The 17,336-nt window shown below is 47.5% G+C and overlaps 1 protein-coding gene across 8 annotated transcripts in view; it reads right to left on the minus strand.

Annotated features, from left to right (window-relative positions):
* MRAS (muscle RAS oncogene homolog) overlaps positions 1-17,336 on the minus strand; it is a 55,748-nt gene that overhangs the window by 10,876 nt on the left and 27,536 nt on the right. For all 8 annotated transcript variants that reach the window (XM_006022907.2, XM_025203323.1, XM_025203320.1 and 5 more), the window contains one exon: positions 2,388-2,541. In XM_006022907.2, coding sequence (XP_006022969.1) covers positions 2,388-2,541 — 154 coding nt within the window. The remainder of the gene's footprint in view (positions 1-2,387; positions 2,542-17,336) is intronic.

The raw sequence follows: 17,336 nt of genomic DNA on the forward strand, positions 1-17,336 counted from the left end.
TACATGTGGTGTTTGGGTTTACAGCACTGACCGGGAGAGAAAAAAACAGACCTAATTTCACTGAACTGAATGAGGTAAAACTCATCCCTGTTCACGTCAGGTTACATAACGCTTCTCGCTGTTAATTTACAAGGGTTTAACTTTGGGCCGAAGCTAAATTGATGCTGGGCACGTCTGCACGTATATTTATGCACCTTTTCTAATGGACATTAAATTTAGTACCTCTAATGTGGTGGATCGCATGTCACGGGACAAAAAGGGACGTGTATAAATGCCCAGTGTGCAGCAGCATGCTTTTTTAGTGACACTTAATGCACAGCAGACTATTTTACTGTAGACATTCGCATAATGTCGCGGTTTTTACGTGAGGCTTTAATGTGCAGTAAAATAATCTACTGCGCATTAAAGTGCACGTGCAGACACACCCAGCGAAGAGCATATTATGGATACTCGGAGAATGTCACTTCTGTAGGTCGGAGGCAAGTTAAAATGACTGTCGTACACATACACCTAGATGCAAAGGGTGCTGTTCACTTTTTTTCCCCTTTGTGTGTTAACACTTTCACAGAAAAGCCACTCGGCAGTGCACAGCACACAATAAAGCCCACCCTTCCTTCAAGGATACTATTCAGAAAGGAAGTCAGCAATGAGGACTCAATCCTCTGGCAGCTTCTCTTGATGCATCTGATTAGAAACCTTTCTGAATGGAAAAAATAAAGTATTTTAAAACTTCTGGGAGAGACATTCACGTGTGCAGAGGGATGGGGCACAGCAAAATTATCAGCAGATAAAACCTTAGGAACTTCCTTTGATCTTTTGCTATATCTTGGCTTACCACAAGGCTAAAACTTCAGCACTGCTTTATCATTTTTCTTCACACAGATTACAGGACTTAATTATAGGAGAAATAATCCACACCACACTTCCAGGCTTGGCAGTGCTACACTTGCCAGCACCACGACTGAACAAGACCTGGGTATTGTGATAGGCAACAAAATGAATGTGAGCCACCGATGCGATGCCGTAGCTGGCAGAGCTCATCGAACACTGGCATGCATCTACCGAGGCATCTTGAGCAGGGCTAAGGATGTCATCCTCCTGCTCTACTCGGCCTTGGAGAGACCGCAGCTGGAGATCTGCGTCCGGTCCTGGGCGCCGCACTTCAGCAAGGAAATGGAGAAACTCGAGAGAGTCCAAAGGAAGGCCACGCGCATGATTAGAGGCCTAGAGAGCAGGTCATGCAAGAAGAGGCTGAAAGGCTTGGGACTGTTCAGCCTGGGGAAGAGAAGACTCAGAGGGGACTTGGTGGCAGCCTACAAGTACATCAGGGCGTGCATCAGGGCTTGGGGGAGCATCTGTTCACCAAGGTCCCCCAGGGGAGGACAAGAAATAATGGGCACAAACTGATTGAAGACCACTTCAGGCTAGACATAAGGAAAAACCATCTTCAAAAAGTGCCTTGACACCCAACTTGCTGCTGGGGTCATCTGATCGCAGCTGTCTTTCCTGTGTAAGTGCGGCGGGGCTGGACCCGATGATCTGCAAGGTCCCTTCCAGCCCCAAACAACCATGAAACGATCCCCTGCAATCTTCCATCGACTATTCGTTCCCAGCCACATAAAAGTAAGTACACTAAAAATATACACTGCAGATTACAGTTCGCTGACAGCAAATGCACCGCTGTGAAGAATCAGCGTTTCCCCTATGGTGAGCTTTCACGGACTTGGGGCTTTGGTTACAAGTGGAATAAGATCAGTGGTTTCAGAGTTCATTAATGTTAATAAAAATCCTCTCCCTGATTTTAGTGGGTTTTGACATTTGCTTACAGTCTCATATTGCCACAAGACTCGAGACCTTCCAGGTTTGTTTGGGAGAGGTACAAGCCTCGAAAAACTAGGGACGTGGCAAGTCGGCAGAGAGGGACAGCGAAAATTGGACTAACATCTGCCTGCCCTATAGTGACATGCCCCACGTTCAAATTAAAGCTTGATAGAAACCAGCTTTAAAAATGTTCTACATTTTTCAAGTCAGATATTTGTGGCTGCTTGGCCATTTTTATTGAGTGATACATACTCTGCCTGTGCAGCATGTCGAAATGTTGGTGCAATGAACCACTTCACTGCACAATAAACGTAACGTGCAACAGGGCGGCAGCTACCTCCTAGGCCTGTTTCCTCTCTCTAGTACCGAGGTGAGTACTCACCCAAAATTAGAGAAGCAATACTAGACACAGAGACATTGCATCGGGGCTTCAGTGCAGCTCAGCGGAAGATGGAAATGCTGCGAGATGGCAGTCGTGACTGAACCCAGATCTCCCAAGTCCTGCTATATGCCTCCAAAGCTGCAAGGATGTGAATGAAGGGACCTCTTCCTTCTGAAGCACTCACCTGTCTTTGACCCTGAGGATGAGCTGGTGGAACCGGTCCACGTGTTCGAAGCTGGCTTTGTCCGTGACTGAATACACTATCAGGAACCCGTCTCCTGTCCGCATGTATTGCTCCCGCATGGCGCTGAACTCCTCTTGCCCTGCGGTGTCTAGCACTAAAAACGAGAGAGAAGATAAAAAGGAGGTTGCTTGGCATTCTGTTAGCAACTGGCACTGGATACACGAGATACGAGAGTAAGAAGTAAATACCCAATACCCAAGCTTGACTGCAACATCCCTTTCCCTCTACCCACCTCTTTCACCCGGCCTGGGAGGAAGCGAGGTCTACTTTCCATCAAAGCAGTCATTGCCAGAAGCAGGAGAGAGAGCTCAGCAATTTGCTCCTCTGACCAATTATGTCTAAACCATATTTTAATCTGTGACCTTCCCCCTGGCAGCTTTTGTTCCTCACATGGGAAAAAGCCCATGACCAGAAGGCTAAGCAGACACCAGTTCAGATGACTGGGTTGCTCCATAAACCATGTCTCAGGACCTTCCTCAAAGCCAAGGTATTTTTTTCACCATTTTTTGCCTCCAAACCAAGACAGGAGAGTCTCAAGGTCACCCCTCAGTATAAATACACTGTTCTCCAAACACCCGGGTGACTAGAAAAGAAAGAGCAGTTTTAAGTGGCCTCCGTGTCTAAGGCATGGCCTGCCCTCTTCCCATGCCCTTATGGTGCCCTTATGTCCTGTACCCATCCGTGACACCACTTACCAATCTCACACATCACAGCAAGCCCAGATCTGACTGGCAATCAGCAATGGCTGTGACTCCACATCTATGAAGGCACCAATAGTACAGTCTCATCTTTACCGTGTCCTTAATTCATTCAGTGGTTGCCACCCCGCTTGGCTGGGATTTTGGCTAATCGAATCACAGAAAATGAAGGTGGAAGGGACCTCAAGAGGTCACATCTAGTCCAACCTCCTGCTCAAAGCAGGACCAGCCCCAAATAGATCATCCCAGCCAAAATACAGCCCCTGCCAAAAAACCCCAACAACCCACACCCTTAGGCCTATACAAATACAGGCTCCAGAAAAAAAACCCCATTAAGTCTGTATAAGTAGAGTAGATAAATACTGAGTAAAGATGCCTAACAAGAATGGTGATTCTTGGTCACCAGATTAATATATAGGTATCAGGTTGGATGAAGAAAGGATCCTACAGCACCATGAAAGACCTCTGGAAGTATTTCATCTCAGGACAGAGCATTAAGCAACTTGTTTGGGATTATGGATCTATCCCATATAACTGATATGTCCTAAAACTGCAGGAGTAGGAGAGCATTTAAGACTGAATCTCAATCCTGTGCTTTATCACAGCATTTCTGCATCACCCATTTCCTACTAAAACACTGGAAGTCCTTAAGGTTTTATCTTAAAATGCCAGCATTGACGACAAGTCTACGCTGCAGTCGGATGGGGCAGTCCACCTAAGTTAGGATCTGGCTGAGAAGCGCAGGACGTTAGACTGTATGAATAGCTGGTTTAGCTGAATCAACACGGGCACAAAAGCTGCCTGGAGTAGCTCTACATTACAGTCACTGTGTCTCTGTCTTAGCTTGCCAAATACACCCATGCACGGGGAGGGACAAGAGTGGAAGATATACAGGGAAGGAGGGGCAGAGGAAGATGCTGAGACCGAGCATGTAACAAGACTTGGCACTGACATGGATAAAAAGGGCATCCCAAGCACGTCCTGAATCACAAGTAGAAATCAGAAAGGCACTTGTGTAGGGGCAGATTATCCCACCTCAGGGTACTTACACTTTTCTCTGAGTCTGAACATTGGTGGAAACAAAGTACTGGGTGGGTAGCTTGGCCTTGGGCATAACACAACAGGCAATTCCTTTGACCCAGGCCTATTTCCAGAGGGAGCGGGGATTCTCCAAATAGCGGCTTTTCAGGTTGCAGCGCATGAGAAGGAGCTGAAATGCAGTCGCTAACACAGGATTCTCCAAATAAACAACAAAAAAGGGAACAGGGTGATGCATAATGCTGGCTGTTTGCATACTAAAGGCTGGGTAAGGAGGGTCAGCTGAGAACTGGACCAACTAAACATTACAGAGGCTGGAAGCTTTCTAGTGAAACATATTTTTTCTCGAAAATGCAGTGGTTTCCCCAAACCTTTAAATTGGAAGGAGTTCTTAGGTCCAGGATGCAACTTCTAGTCACAACATGAGAAAGATTCCCGCTCCAGAACAGCAAATAGCCAGGTTGGAGAACCAATGAACTATCGGGCTGGAAGGGTCCTCCAGACGTCTTCTAGTCCCGGTCTAAACCATGCCAGCCAAGTGTTTGTCTCACTGTCATTTAAAAACTTCCAGTGCTTTTACAACATCCCTAGATAATCTCTTCCAGTGCTTAGCAATCCTCGTCATCACAAAGTTCGTCCTAAAATCCAACTCCGATCTTGTAGTTTAAGCTGAAGCACTCACCAGGGAGCCCCTGGTTCAAATGTTTGCTCTGCTTGATTCAGAGCATGCATTTAAACTCCGGGTCTCCCACTTCCCAGAACAACCTCTTCTCCCGTGGGCTATATTCAGTCTCTCTCTCCTTCCGAGACCCAGGAAATATGTAATTATTACATAAAATATGAGCAGTTTGGGATTGGGGTCGGCAACCGATGGCTCACAGGAGGCATACCTCTTCTCTTCCCTGTGCGTTGATCCCCTCTGCAGTGCCCTGTGCCACGGCCCTCTCACCTCCTATTGCAGGTTCTCCTTATCCTTGCTGCCAAATTTGCTCCTCCCCACTCACTGCCCGGGGGATAGGAATTGGTAGAGAATGGCACAGATGGTGGAGGCGGCAGTGCGTGGCCTTGGCACTGCAGAGGAGGAGGAGATCGGTTGCTACTGGTGGTGGAGGACATCAGTAGCGGTGTCAGCTGCAAGCGGCAGGCCACTGCTCGTGCAAGGTGGCCAACCCCTGGCATAGGAGATCCAGAATCACGTTCCTGTTTTCAGTCTGATAGAGGAGGAAGCTGACCTTGGCTTTCCTTCATCTCTAGGAAGCATTTTCACTATTCTGTGCTGCTAGGTCTCAGTACATTTTTTGCAAGAAAGGCTTTGAAAGGTCTCCATGCCGAAGATCTGTGAAATCCCAAAGAATTTTGCAGGGTAAGAAAACAGTTTCCTGCTCAGGTTGCCTGGGCATTTTAACAGTCTTTGCTGCTCACATCTGAGCCACAGGAACGGCAGGGCAGACACCGAGAGTCAAGAAACGTCGGCAGCAAATATAACGCCTTGCAGTACAGAAGAGCCAGAGGGGTGTGACATGGTTTTTCTCATCTGAGCAGGACTGTAACCCTAACGAGATGCTCCTTGTTTGCATCAGGCACTGGGGCTGGCGTGGTTAGACACGGGCAAGGATGAAGCACTGCAGAGTCGCTTTCCATCTGCTGCTACCTGCTGAGCTGGCGTGGGCAGGCAGCCGCACCGACATGTCGAACATACTGCACATAGCAGCAGTCTCCACTTTCACCCCTGCTGATTGACTCTGTGGGTAAAGGAGGAGTCACTAAGTCCCAGCACGAGCCCAGCTGGAGAGCACTTTATCATGGTGGGAGACCCTTTAAAACTTCACCTCGCTGCAGCAACCTGTCCCAGTCTGACTGGGCACGTCCCCTTTGCTCTCTTGGACTGGCCCGGGGTTACAGAATACAGCCACGGACTAGTCAATGAGTAGCCAGCGCTCACTGGACCTAGCGCCCGGCGGCTTTCTAACTACGCCCGTCCCATTCCTCTGCATCTTCAAAACCCAGCGGTCTCAGCCCTGTGTATTGCTAGCTGGTGCCTCCACCTATGTCTCACCTGCTGCCGCCTGCCTCATCCTCTGGTTCCTCCCGAGGAATTCCTCCCCTGCCCTGGTGCTTGCTAAGCTTTCATTTGCCCGTGTAGTGCATGCGGTTCAGTGTAAGCACTTCCACGCAGGGATGTGGGGGGTGTGTGCGCACACACGTGTGCATGCCTGCAGATGCCCCTCACCCCCTCCACCCTCTTCTGCTGCACGCTGCTGTTTCTACAGACTCATTGCTTTAGAGATCTGCTTGCATTGCCCTTTCCCGAGATATGCAGAAGGCCTAGCTCCCCCTTCCTGCGTCATGGACCCCTCTGCGCACCCCCGTTAGCACTCTCTCTTCCCTCGTTATACGAGCATTAGTTCCTGCTCCCTTAGGGGCCACACAGCATGCCAGACTCTGACATCATGGGGCTCAGCTCCTGCCACTCCTATCTTACTTGGACCTTTGCCATCGTGCCGTAAGGAAAGCACGCAGGGAACTGCTGGGTCAGCAGCTTCTAGTTGAAGGGATTTCGGTCACGGTGTTCACAGAAAGGTGAGGGAGCACTCCAGTCACAGGGTTGTAGCGGGCACGGCCATACTTTATGCAAACAGGCTCATCTCTGAGGGGCTGTTGGCACAAAGTTAAGGAGTATGAAATCGGTGAGGAAGAGGCCCCGGGGTTAATTTCCACCTGATTTAAAATTCCAGCTGGACTTGCCCCATGACGGGAAGGTGGGAGCAGAGCCATCGATAAGTTGGGCCCATTCCAATAAAATGCATTTGGATGCAGCCCAATGCAAAGTCAGACGTCTTGGCACACGTGTAGCATGGTGTAGGCTACACCTACAAAAATCGATGGACTAAATGCCGGGAATGACTTAGGGGGTCAGAGGGGATGAACACACCGACATGAATTGCCAGTGGGATGTTGCGGCACAAAGGGCTGTGAGCCTTGGAGGTAAAAGCAGGGGATTAGCGAGTAGGAGTAGAGAGACAATTTAACCTCTGTTTACAGCTGTGGTGGGACCGATACCGTAAACAGTTTTGACATCTACATTGAAAAGAAACATTAAAAAATTGGAGCGACTGTAGAAAGGAGCCACAACATTGATTACAGGTCTGAAGAAAATGCCGACCAGTGCGAGACTCCAAGAGTTCAATCTGTTTAGCTCGTCAAAAAGAAGATTGAGCGGTGACTTGATTACAGCGGAAAAGTAGCTTCCTGGGGAGAATATGCTGGTTATTAAATGACTCCTCAGTCTAGTGGGCTATGGACAGAAGATACACATAAACTGGTTTAAGTGATCAGAAACTGGTTTAACCTTTAACAGAACATAAATTCAGTACACAGAACCCAGTTTCAAAATGGTCCAAACTGGTTTAAGATAAACCTGGCAGAATGTAGTATCAGACTTATTTGGGTCAAACTGGTTTATAGAACTTCTGTCCTACACCCCTTCCTGGTTTAAGTTCAACCAGAGTCCCACAGCATCCCAGCATGCTTTGCAACCTGGGGCTGGGCTGTGCTGTCTGCTCCAGAGAGCAGGGCTGGGCCCACCGCTCTGCTCTCCAGCCGGAGCAGGGCCAGGGACGTGGCCAGACACTGGCTGGCATGGCCCTCTGAGGCAAAGGGGGCAGGGCAGGGGGTTTCCCCACCTCCCTCCCTCCGCTCTCCCCTCGGGACCGCCAGGGTTTGCCTGGCCTGGGCACAGCGTCCCCTGTCAAGGCCCCCCCCTCGCTGGCTCTTTAGCAACTGCATGTCAAACCACTGCCTGCACAGCAAAGGTAAGTAACACCTTGTGAACATGTTAATCTCCAAACCATCAAGACTGCAGTATGCGGCAAACAATTTTGCTTGTTGTTCAATTAGTGACCTACCTACCTAGCAGAATGGGTTTTCCTATCAAGAGACCTAGTAGAGGAAGGGACAAGATAGGAGAAGGAGTCTTAAGGAGTCTTAAGGAGAAGACTGCACCCCTCTGGCAGAATAGCCCTCCCCAATAAGCAGTTGGTAAGGGGAGGCGGAGGGGGTGCGATTCTCCTCAGCTCTCCCAGGGCATGGGGGAGTGGGAAGAGGCTGGGGATCCGGGCTGGTCTCCTGCCACCTGTGAGCACAGAGCCAAGCCCTGCAGGACCAGACCGAGAGGTGGGAGGTGTTGGCAAAGACCTGGCACAATCAGCACATGTATGAGCTAAAGGAACAGGAGACGGGCACAGACAGCTTGAGCTAGTGGGACAGAACAATGCAGTGACAACATTTACATTATAAGCCGGAAGCTGTAAAAGGTGGGATACTGAAATGCCTCAGCAAGGACTTGTCTTTTTGGTTTATTACATTGCAATTCATTGGCATTAAGCCGTGTGCGCTCTCGCTGTGTTGCAGCGGGCTGCATCTTAGCTTAGGCAACGGTTTTTGGTTGCTCTGTCATGTGCTTGAGGTTGCCAAGTGCTGTGTTCAGTACACGCTTGCTTCAGAGAAAGGGCTATTCTTGTTCAAGCTTTTATGAATTCAATGCCAGTAGCTTCCCCCCCCTCCACTCCTTGGTCTGGTAGTGGCTGCCCCCCCTTCCTCAAGGGGTGGGGGCAGAAGCCTGGCAGGCACTGCCCTCCCCCCCGCAGACTCGGGCTGGGGTCCCGTGTGGGCCTGGGAGGGGATCTAAACCCCCACCCCAGCACGCTAGCCCTGGGCTGGCGCCTGGCCATGCCCGCCCTGCTCCAGCAGTGAGGAGGGAAGAGTGGTAGGTAGAGAACATTTTTCTTACGATAGAAGCCTTTTAGAAATCAGGAACATCTCTTTCACTCGAGTACCGAGTATGGCTTAGCACCTTTTTACCTACAGCCGGAGAAAAGCGCAGAATGGCCGGATCCCAATCCAGCCAGGCACAGGCTGAGCGCCACCATGAAAGAAAAGCCAGGAAAAGTCCTAACCGCGGGAACTTCCTCTGAGATACGGACACTGCATGCAACTAATCACTAAAAGCCCAACTTTCTGGAGAACCGACTTAGGGGCTCCCATCCATTTTATCAAAAGCTTGTCGGAAGGCAGCAAATAAAGCAGTGTTAGCCTTAGTTCCCAGCAGAAATTGGAGGTAACAGCACTTTCCGACATCTGAGAGATATTGTGAGGATAACTACAGTAAAGATTGAGAGATGTTTAGATACCCTGGTAGAGGACCATATGAAGACTGGGGCTGTGCGGAGAGAGAGAATCCTAACTGTATTTTAAATGAGAGACACTGTCCGATTAAAAATAAAGCCTCCTTACCAAAATCACGCCCCTCTCCCCCCCGCGCTGAGATTAACAAAACAAGAGAGCTCATTTCCCTTCATTTATTTTTCCTCCAGGTTCTCTTATGTGAAACGCCATGCCGCAGGAAGCTATTGAGATGAAAAATGAAATTACTGTTAAAAAAAAAAAAGTATATATATATATATATATAAGCACATGTTGAGATACTAAAAAAATGTACAAATGTGACGCTCATTTTTGGGAACAAATTTTCGAAGTATGAGGATGTTGTTCAGCTGGTTAAGAAGACACTCGTCTTAGAAAAAAAGGTCTCAGTGCTACGATTTATGTTACTTGCATCAATTATCTTATTTAACCAAGAATCCCCACTGAAGTCAGTAGACATCTTCTCTAAGTTAAGGAGCCAGGCAACAGTTGTCTTGAGCTGAAACTTTCAAGGGGGTTTAAGGGATTTAGGTACTCAATTCCCATTGAAATGTTAACTGCTTTGTCTCCTTTTCACATCAGAGATGCAGGGAAGCTGGGTGCCAGCCTGGGAAGAAATAAGTTAGATCGCTGCCATGTTTCTTCTTCCATTATTTAAGAATTCTGTTGTTAAGACTTTTCCCATTTGTTACAACCTTGCAGTCCCAGTACTGAACATAGGGAAGTGAATTGCACCACCTCATTCTTCCAAGAACTGAAATCTAAATAATAGACTGTGCAATAAGAGAAACCTGGTATTGCCTTCACAGGTGTGGCTAACGGCATGGGCGACTGGTGCCTCCTGAGTCTGGGGGGACACCAAATTGCCGACGGGGTGGGGGATCCACCAGTGGCCGATCAACGACCGGGGGTGGGGGGGAGGTCTCCCAGCAGCCAATCACCGTGTCAACGGCAAAACCAGAATTGCACTTCTGGTTTCACAGCTGGCACTTCCAGGGGGTGCATGGCTGATCTCAGGGGGTGCATGTGCACTTGCATGCACCCCCGACACGTTGCCAATGGCTACAGGGGATACATTAAGGAAAGCTTTGGGGTGAATGGCAAGAAGAGCTCGCCCTACGGCAACATCGATTATGGGAGAAGTCATTCAGTAGACATGGTAGGAGCACCAGGATGCAGAGATTATTGCACATCAGCTGCAGGATAGACCAGGGTTCTTGTTTTGTCCCACACACTCTTTACACGTATTTAGCTTTATTTGCTTATATAACCACAGGGCCCACAATGAAGCTCCTTCTGTGAGTCAAGTTGCCCACCAGCCTTTACCAGCTGAAGGTCGAGATGAACAAATGGGAAGTTTCCAATTCTAAGCTTGTATGACATGCAGCTCTTCTGGGCCGAAATCAGCTGGCAGACCTGTGACAGGTTCATGGTTTCATCTTGGTTACACGATGTGCAAGACAGACACACGTTCTTCCTTGCTGGACTCCGCTGACTTCAGTGGAGCTGCACTGGGAGAAAATTAGCTCAGCAAGTCATGGAAGGAAACATTCAACCTACCACGCTTAACTGGTCAGCATTTGACTCACTAGTCAGATAGCACGGATGAACATTGTTTAAACGGTTTGCATGCCATCCTATCTAGGGAGGCATTACACTGCGTGCTGAATGGACATTATCCTTCATCTTCAGAATTACCCAATATTCCCTCTTTGGTAAAACATGGATCTGGCACAGAGGATAATAAGATCTGAGCTCCCGCAGGCTCTGGGAGGGCTCAGGTCTGGATCTGACCCTCCACAGCTTGGGACCATTTCTAGGAAAGACTAGTGCATTGTCCCAAGATTTTGCGATGGATATGCTTCTGGCCTAGTCAGCTCTGCACTGCTCCCATCCCATCATGTGACAGTCCTCTTGCAAGGGGAAACCATGCAACATTAAACACTAGGGCTTTGTGTGCCCCTGAACTGGGCCCTAACTTAATACACAGATGTCATAACATGGAAAGCACAAGTGCTTCATTTCTTGCCCTTTCTTTAGGGAGGAAAAATAAAGAGAGAAAGAGGAGCCCTCCAGAGAGCAGCCTCTGCTTCAACAGCGAGAGACATCCGAGTCTTTAAAGAGTCTTTTCTCCTAAGGGCAAGAATTCAAAGCCTTGTGTTTTCCCATGTTGCAACATCAACATTTTCCTGGCAAAAAAGGGAAAGAAATCCTTTTAGAAGATCGCAAAATCCAAGTAATTAAAGAGAAACCACCACACACACCAGAAAAATAGCAGCAGGAGCGTCACTTGAAATGTACTTCATTTAATGCAACGGAGTTGGGGGAGAGAGAGAAACCGCACAGCTGTCACCGCTCCAGTCTGAAGGAATCGATGGGGACCCGCAATCCCCGTACCTCTGGCCAGAAAATCCCCGAGGCTCCTTAACGCCCAGTGAAAATGCAGATAGTCCAAAAATGAGGCACCTCAGGACCAGCCCCAGCACCCCGCTTCCCCGCGAGAAAAGCAAACCAAGTCAGAAGTTGGGGAGGGAGGAAAGAGAGAGACCGTGGATGTGTATATGCGCAGGGGGAGGATAACTGCTTGCCATTATTTCAGGGATGAAAGCCCCGGGATGGACAGAGAGAATAGGGATTACAAACGGCCTGATCCAAAACTCATCGGAGTCTATGGGAGTCTCACCATTGACCTCAAAAAGGGTTGCTGAATTAGGCCTCTATTTCCCTAATGCGGTAAATTAGAGATTAATTATTAGGGAAACAGTGAGATCTTCAAGGAAAAAAACAAACCAGCTTCTGGAGTAGGAGGTCTAAGATTGGAGGCACTTAAACTCGGTGATGCACAAAGCAGGACACAAGGCACTGCTGGCCTCTGGGTAACGGAGACTTTCAATTCTTTGAAGAAACTAAGACCGAGTATGAGCTTATGTGGCTCCTTGGGAACTGACACACGAGCGTGTAACCCTAATTCTCAGGCACAGTAGCCTTTTCACACAACCGATGGAGGCTACAGTCCCTAGCATTTCCTACCTGCTCGCCTGGGATTTTACACCAGGAGGTTTAGAAGTGGTCCTCAACCTTTTTAGAGTCATTAGACACAACGAGCTCCTCATTAGACTCAAGGCACCCTGATCATAGTCTTCCCTTGGTCTATAGAAAAACAGTAGAGCAATTCTTCTGTTGCAAAGAAAGACCACAGCAGGGCAGGATGTTTTTAAAGAGCATGGATCCCTATTTGAAACCCCTGGGTTTATTTTGGGAATCCTGTGTAGGTGCCTGCACACCTAATGGTGCTAACATTGCACGGCACCCCGTGGCAGCCTTAAAAGGATCTCATAACACCCCAGGGCACTGTGACACCCTTTGCCTTCTGGTCAGAAAATTCCCACGTGTCCTTAAATCCTAGTGAAAAAGCAGACACCCCTAACGAGAGGGCCCTTGCATTGAGGTTTACCCCATTACAGCCTCAGCAGGTGTAAATTGGCATAGCTCCCTGGAAGTCAGTGCAGCTACGGTAGAAGTGTGACTACGGCAAAGTGACCGAGACAGTTACCCCGGGCATGGAAAAAGCTAAACGAGTGGCACAGAAGTTGCTGCTGTCCCCATGTGTGGCAGCTGCCATGCGTGACCAGTCCCATCATCACACCTCCACTATGCTAATGTTCACCGGCGAAGGATGCATGCAAAGGATGGAGGCAGGTCAAACGTGCCGAGTTCAGTAATGTGATAACTAATTCAGTGTGGCCTATTTTAAGGGACGTTTTGTTACTTTATCTCCCAACCCGCATCCCCTCTCCCTGTGGGTGGGTTTAAAGCTAGTAGGAATTTGTGCCTGGCTAGAGCAAGGCTTCCTGTCCAGAATAATAATTCCATCTTGGCATTTAACAGTCACATTAGCAAAAGAAACCCTTTGCCAATCACTGATTCATCTCTCTCAAAGGAAGAGGTGTATAAGACTGATGACTGAAACTCAAATTAAGGCTAAAGCTAGCCAAATTAGATTAACTCTGGGATCCGTTTAATTCTGACCTGCAACATGCATGTATACGTTGTAGGCGTCTGAATGCATTTAACCCAGCAGAGTACAACCACTCTGACCTCCGTGGGGACAGCAGGAAATAATGAAAATAGCTGAGTGCAGAGAAAATGGAAGCAGCTGTCATAAAACCTCCCCAGGGAAACAGCATCCTATAATTCACGGTTAGTACTTGCTTTTATATGAGCTTCCCTTATTTCATAAGGCTCCCAATCGTATTCTCTAGACATGTGCTCCCGAACGCTGCAGCAACAGCCCTACAAGCTGGATCGATTAGGACCATTAATGGTTATTTTTTCACTTGTACAGTACTTTCCCACCTACAACCTGCTTTAAAAGCTTAAACAATGCATCTCACGCACATCTCTGTGAAGAAAGGGCGATAATATTTACCTACTTTAGCAATTAGGTAAACTGAGTAAGAAGACCTGACTGATGTTGGAAAGCAAATTCTTGACAGATGCATGAGAACTCGTGTTCGACTCCAAGGCCAAAAGGCTGAAATAAAAGCAGATGAATCTGAACAGAGTTCAAGGAAGAGAAAGTGAAGGAAGGGGGAAAAAATTACACAGCTCTGACAGGTCTCATCACGTTGCCAGTTACTCTGTTATAAAATGAGGGTGGGATCAGGTTTTGCTTCAAGAGGAGCTGAAGTTTTAATACACTAATAAACTTTTAATACTAACTTTCCAGTTAGTAAAATTTTAAATGCAATGCTGGAACATTATTATGGGCAATATCTGCTGCAGAGGCTTTGCATGGAGCTACGCTGTCAGCAGCCTGTTGGGAAAGAAAGCAAGAGCAAGAGCGTGTTCAATGCCAATCCATTCCAGCTTCCTTTTCCTTCGGCATCACAAGAGATTCACGGAGCCTGCTCATCTTAGGTCTTTGCTTGGCAATCATGTCCTTTGCAGACAGTCTCTGTTCTTTGCCAATGCTTTGGATGAAATGCCGCTCGGCGAAGGCTCTACCCACCCACGAAGCATTCAAGGAAATCTGGCAAGGCTGAAGTTTATCGTCATGATGCATCTTTTCACTTCCGTTACGCCTGTCCCTGACTTTACTGATGAATCACTCATGCTCCAGTGTGTAGCTACCCCAAGAGCAGCTGTCTGAGGATGTGCTGTTCTGCAATACTGGGACCTGATCCAAAGCCTAGAGAAGTTAATGGAAACATACCCATTGACTCAACCGGCTTTACTTCAAGTCCTTAAAGAACAGTGGCAAAGGAAATGTGAAAAAGGCAGTCTTTATGCATTTGTTTCCCCCAGGCAGATGGCAAGGGCCACATGCTGCTCCAAATAAGAGGGTCCTTTTCTTTCTCACTGACTAGGCTAATGATCCAATAGCTTATGCATGGCAGGAAGGAGGCAGGGAGGGGTGAAGAGGGAAGGAGAGAGGCTGTTGCAACGCTACCTTCATGGCAGGAGGATCGCAGGGGTCAGGGGAACTCGAAACCCAGAATGCCATTCCAGGATACAGGTGAATCCAACATTGAAATATGCACTGTCGAGAGCTAGGTTCATTTATTTATTATGTATCGCTTTTTGATTAAAACAGAAATTTGAGAGGAAAAAAAATTCCATTTATTGAAAACTGAAGAAAAAAGAAATGTTCTTCACCAAAACACCCCCAACTCCCCAAGTTCAGTGAAAACAATCAAGTTTGGCTAAAATATAATCCAAGTTTCAGTCAGTTCTAATATGCAACAGCCGCTATTATGCCAGACCACAGAAGGCAAAGGTCACTCATTTCTGGATGCAGGGACCAGGTCAGACAGCGACACGCTTCCACTTACAGCAGGGTTTGGTTTCCCTCTATAGCAAAGCCGAAGTGAAAACATTATAGCTGTTAAAAGCTGGTGTTGCTTTAATGCTGCTAAATATGTATTTATGTATGTATATTTAGGTCTGATTCTGCACTCATTCGTGTGCATAAAAGTGCACAAAGCATAAAAGTGCATAAGTTCATAAAAGTGATCAACAACTAAACACACAAGGTATTTGCAGGATTGAGGCCTTAAAGTAGGTTTAATGCGCTTCAGGGACTGATTTCTTCACTAAATTTTAAGCCTTTAAAATGCTCCCAGGAATGCAGCTGAGTTCTCAATAAATGAATTTATGTCTAACAGGGGAAAAAGAACTGAAGTCTTTGAAGATTAAAACGATACGCTATACACACAACCGCCCCTTCTGAAGACCCCGTGCTGACGTTTTCACATTCCTTCCTTTCTGTAATTAAAAAGAAAAAAGCACGCACACATACCAATGTTCAACTTCATACCTACGCAATGCCAGGGCTTCTTGGGCACCGCGACAACAAACAAGGCAGGGTTGGAGCGGGTTTGTTCGTGAGGAGTGGGTGCCTGCACGGAGAGTGGCTGCATGCAAGAGCTGGGGAGTCTGCGTGGGTGTTTTGATGAGTTTTGGTGGATGGCGGAGCTGCATGCTAATGTTTTAAAGAGCATTTTTCTTGTTTTTTTTTTAAGTTGGGAGAATGGTTTCCTTAACTTTCGATTACCTGGGATTTGCATGCAGTGACTGCTCTTACTGGGGTACGCACGTCACATGTTGCTTACTTGGTCAAGTACACGTGCGAATGCTGTCTACTATACACAACCTCAACAAAAGGCCAACTTTTTGAATGTGGACAGTAAACTCTTCTGAAGAGGTTCTAGTCTCTGTCTACTTTAACCAATAATGTACATTTTTTAATGAGTTTTTTTCTGGTTTGACCTCCCCCCCCAAAAAAAATCATAAGAGGAAGTGTGTACGCCTCAAATGCAACCGGTCCTTCAGAGACTGGCGTTTCACCAGTATGTGAAAAGGGTATCGAACCAGTCACAGAAACTCCCTCCTCTGATGTAAGTGGTAACATGCTTCTTCGGTGATGAGAGGATAATGTCTCCTGGAGCGAGCATTTCATCCTGAGTCCAGTCTTCGTTCAGATACACGTGCACTGTTGTAACAGCGCGCGCTACTTAGGCAGGGCCTCTTCCAGAGTACACAATTAACTACAATGCTATTTAAATCGCAATGGATGCTTCATAATCAGCACAGTAATTCTGCTCAATTTAGATGATGACTCCAAATGGCATGTGTGGTTATTGCAGCCTGTGTTAATATTTTAGGCCCTGTCGTGTACTGGGACAAGATGCCAATTACTTGGGACGGGGAGGTTCGTCAAGTCTTCAGAACAACGACTGACGGGGATTTCTATCAACGGGAGAGCAGGAGGGCGAGGAAGGCAGCTCAGAAGGGCATCACAATGAGGAAAACTCAACCCTGCTCAAAAGGAAGAAGCACAGATGGAGCCAGAAACCAGGCGGCATGTAAACAGGGCTATAAAACGAAGGGCACGTGCCCTAGCAGCTTTCTACATGACAAACAGGTTCTTCTGCTAATGCAAGAATTACTTAAAACTAAGAGCTGGAAATGACCTTGAGAGCCATCAAGTGCCTTCCCCCCAGTGCTCCCAGGCAGAATCAACTCTACCTAAACCAACCCTGACAGATGCTTATGCAACCTGTCCTTAAAAACCTCCGGTGACAAATTGCCCAGCTTCCCTGGGTAATTTATTCCAATGCTTAGCTATCCCTACAGTTAGTGCCTAACCTAAATCTCCCTTGCTAAAATTGAAGCCCATAACTTCTTGTCCTACATGCAGGGAAAACAGTTCATAACCTTCCTCTTTGCAGCAACCCTTTACATAGCTGAAGACCATTATGTCTCCCCTCAATCTTTCCTCACAGATGGTCATTTTTCCTAGTTCTCAGAGTATTTTTTTTTTGCTCTCCTCTAGGCTCTTGCTAATTGGACTACCTGTTCCTTGAAGGGTAGCATCCCAAACTGAACACTACTCCAGGCTGAGACCAGTACCGACTGGAGGGGAACAATTACTTCAGATGCCTTGCAT

Source organism: Alligator sinensis, unplaced genomic scaffold (assembly GCF_000455745.1).
Source record: "Alligator sinensis unplaced genomic scaffold, ASM45574v1 scaffold510_1, whole genome shotgun sequence".
NCBI classification, from domain to species: domain Eukaryota; kingdom Metazoa; phylum Chordata; order Crocodylia; family Alligatoridae; genus Alligator; species Alligator sinensis.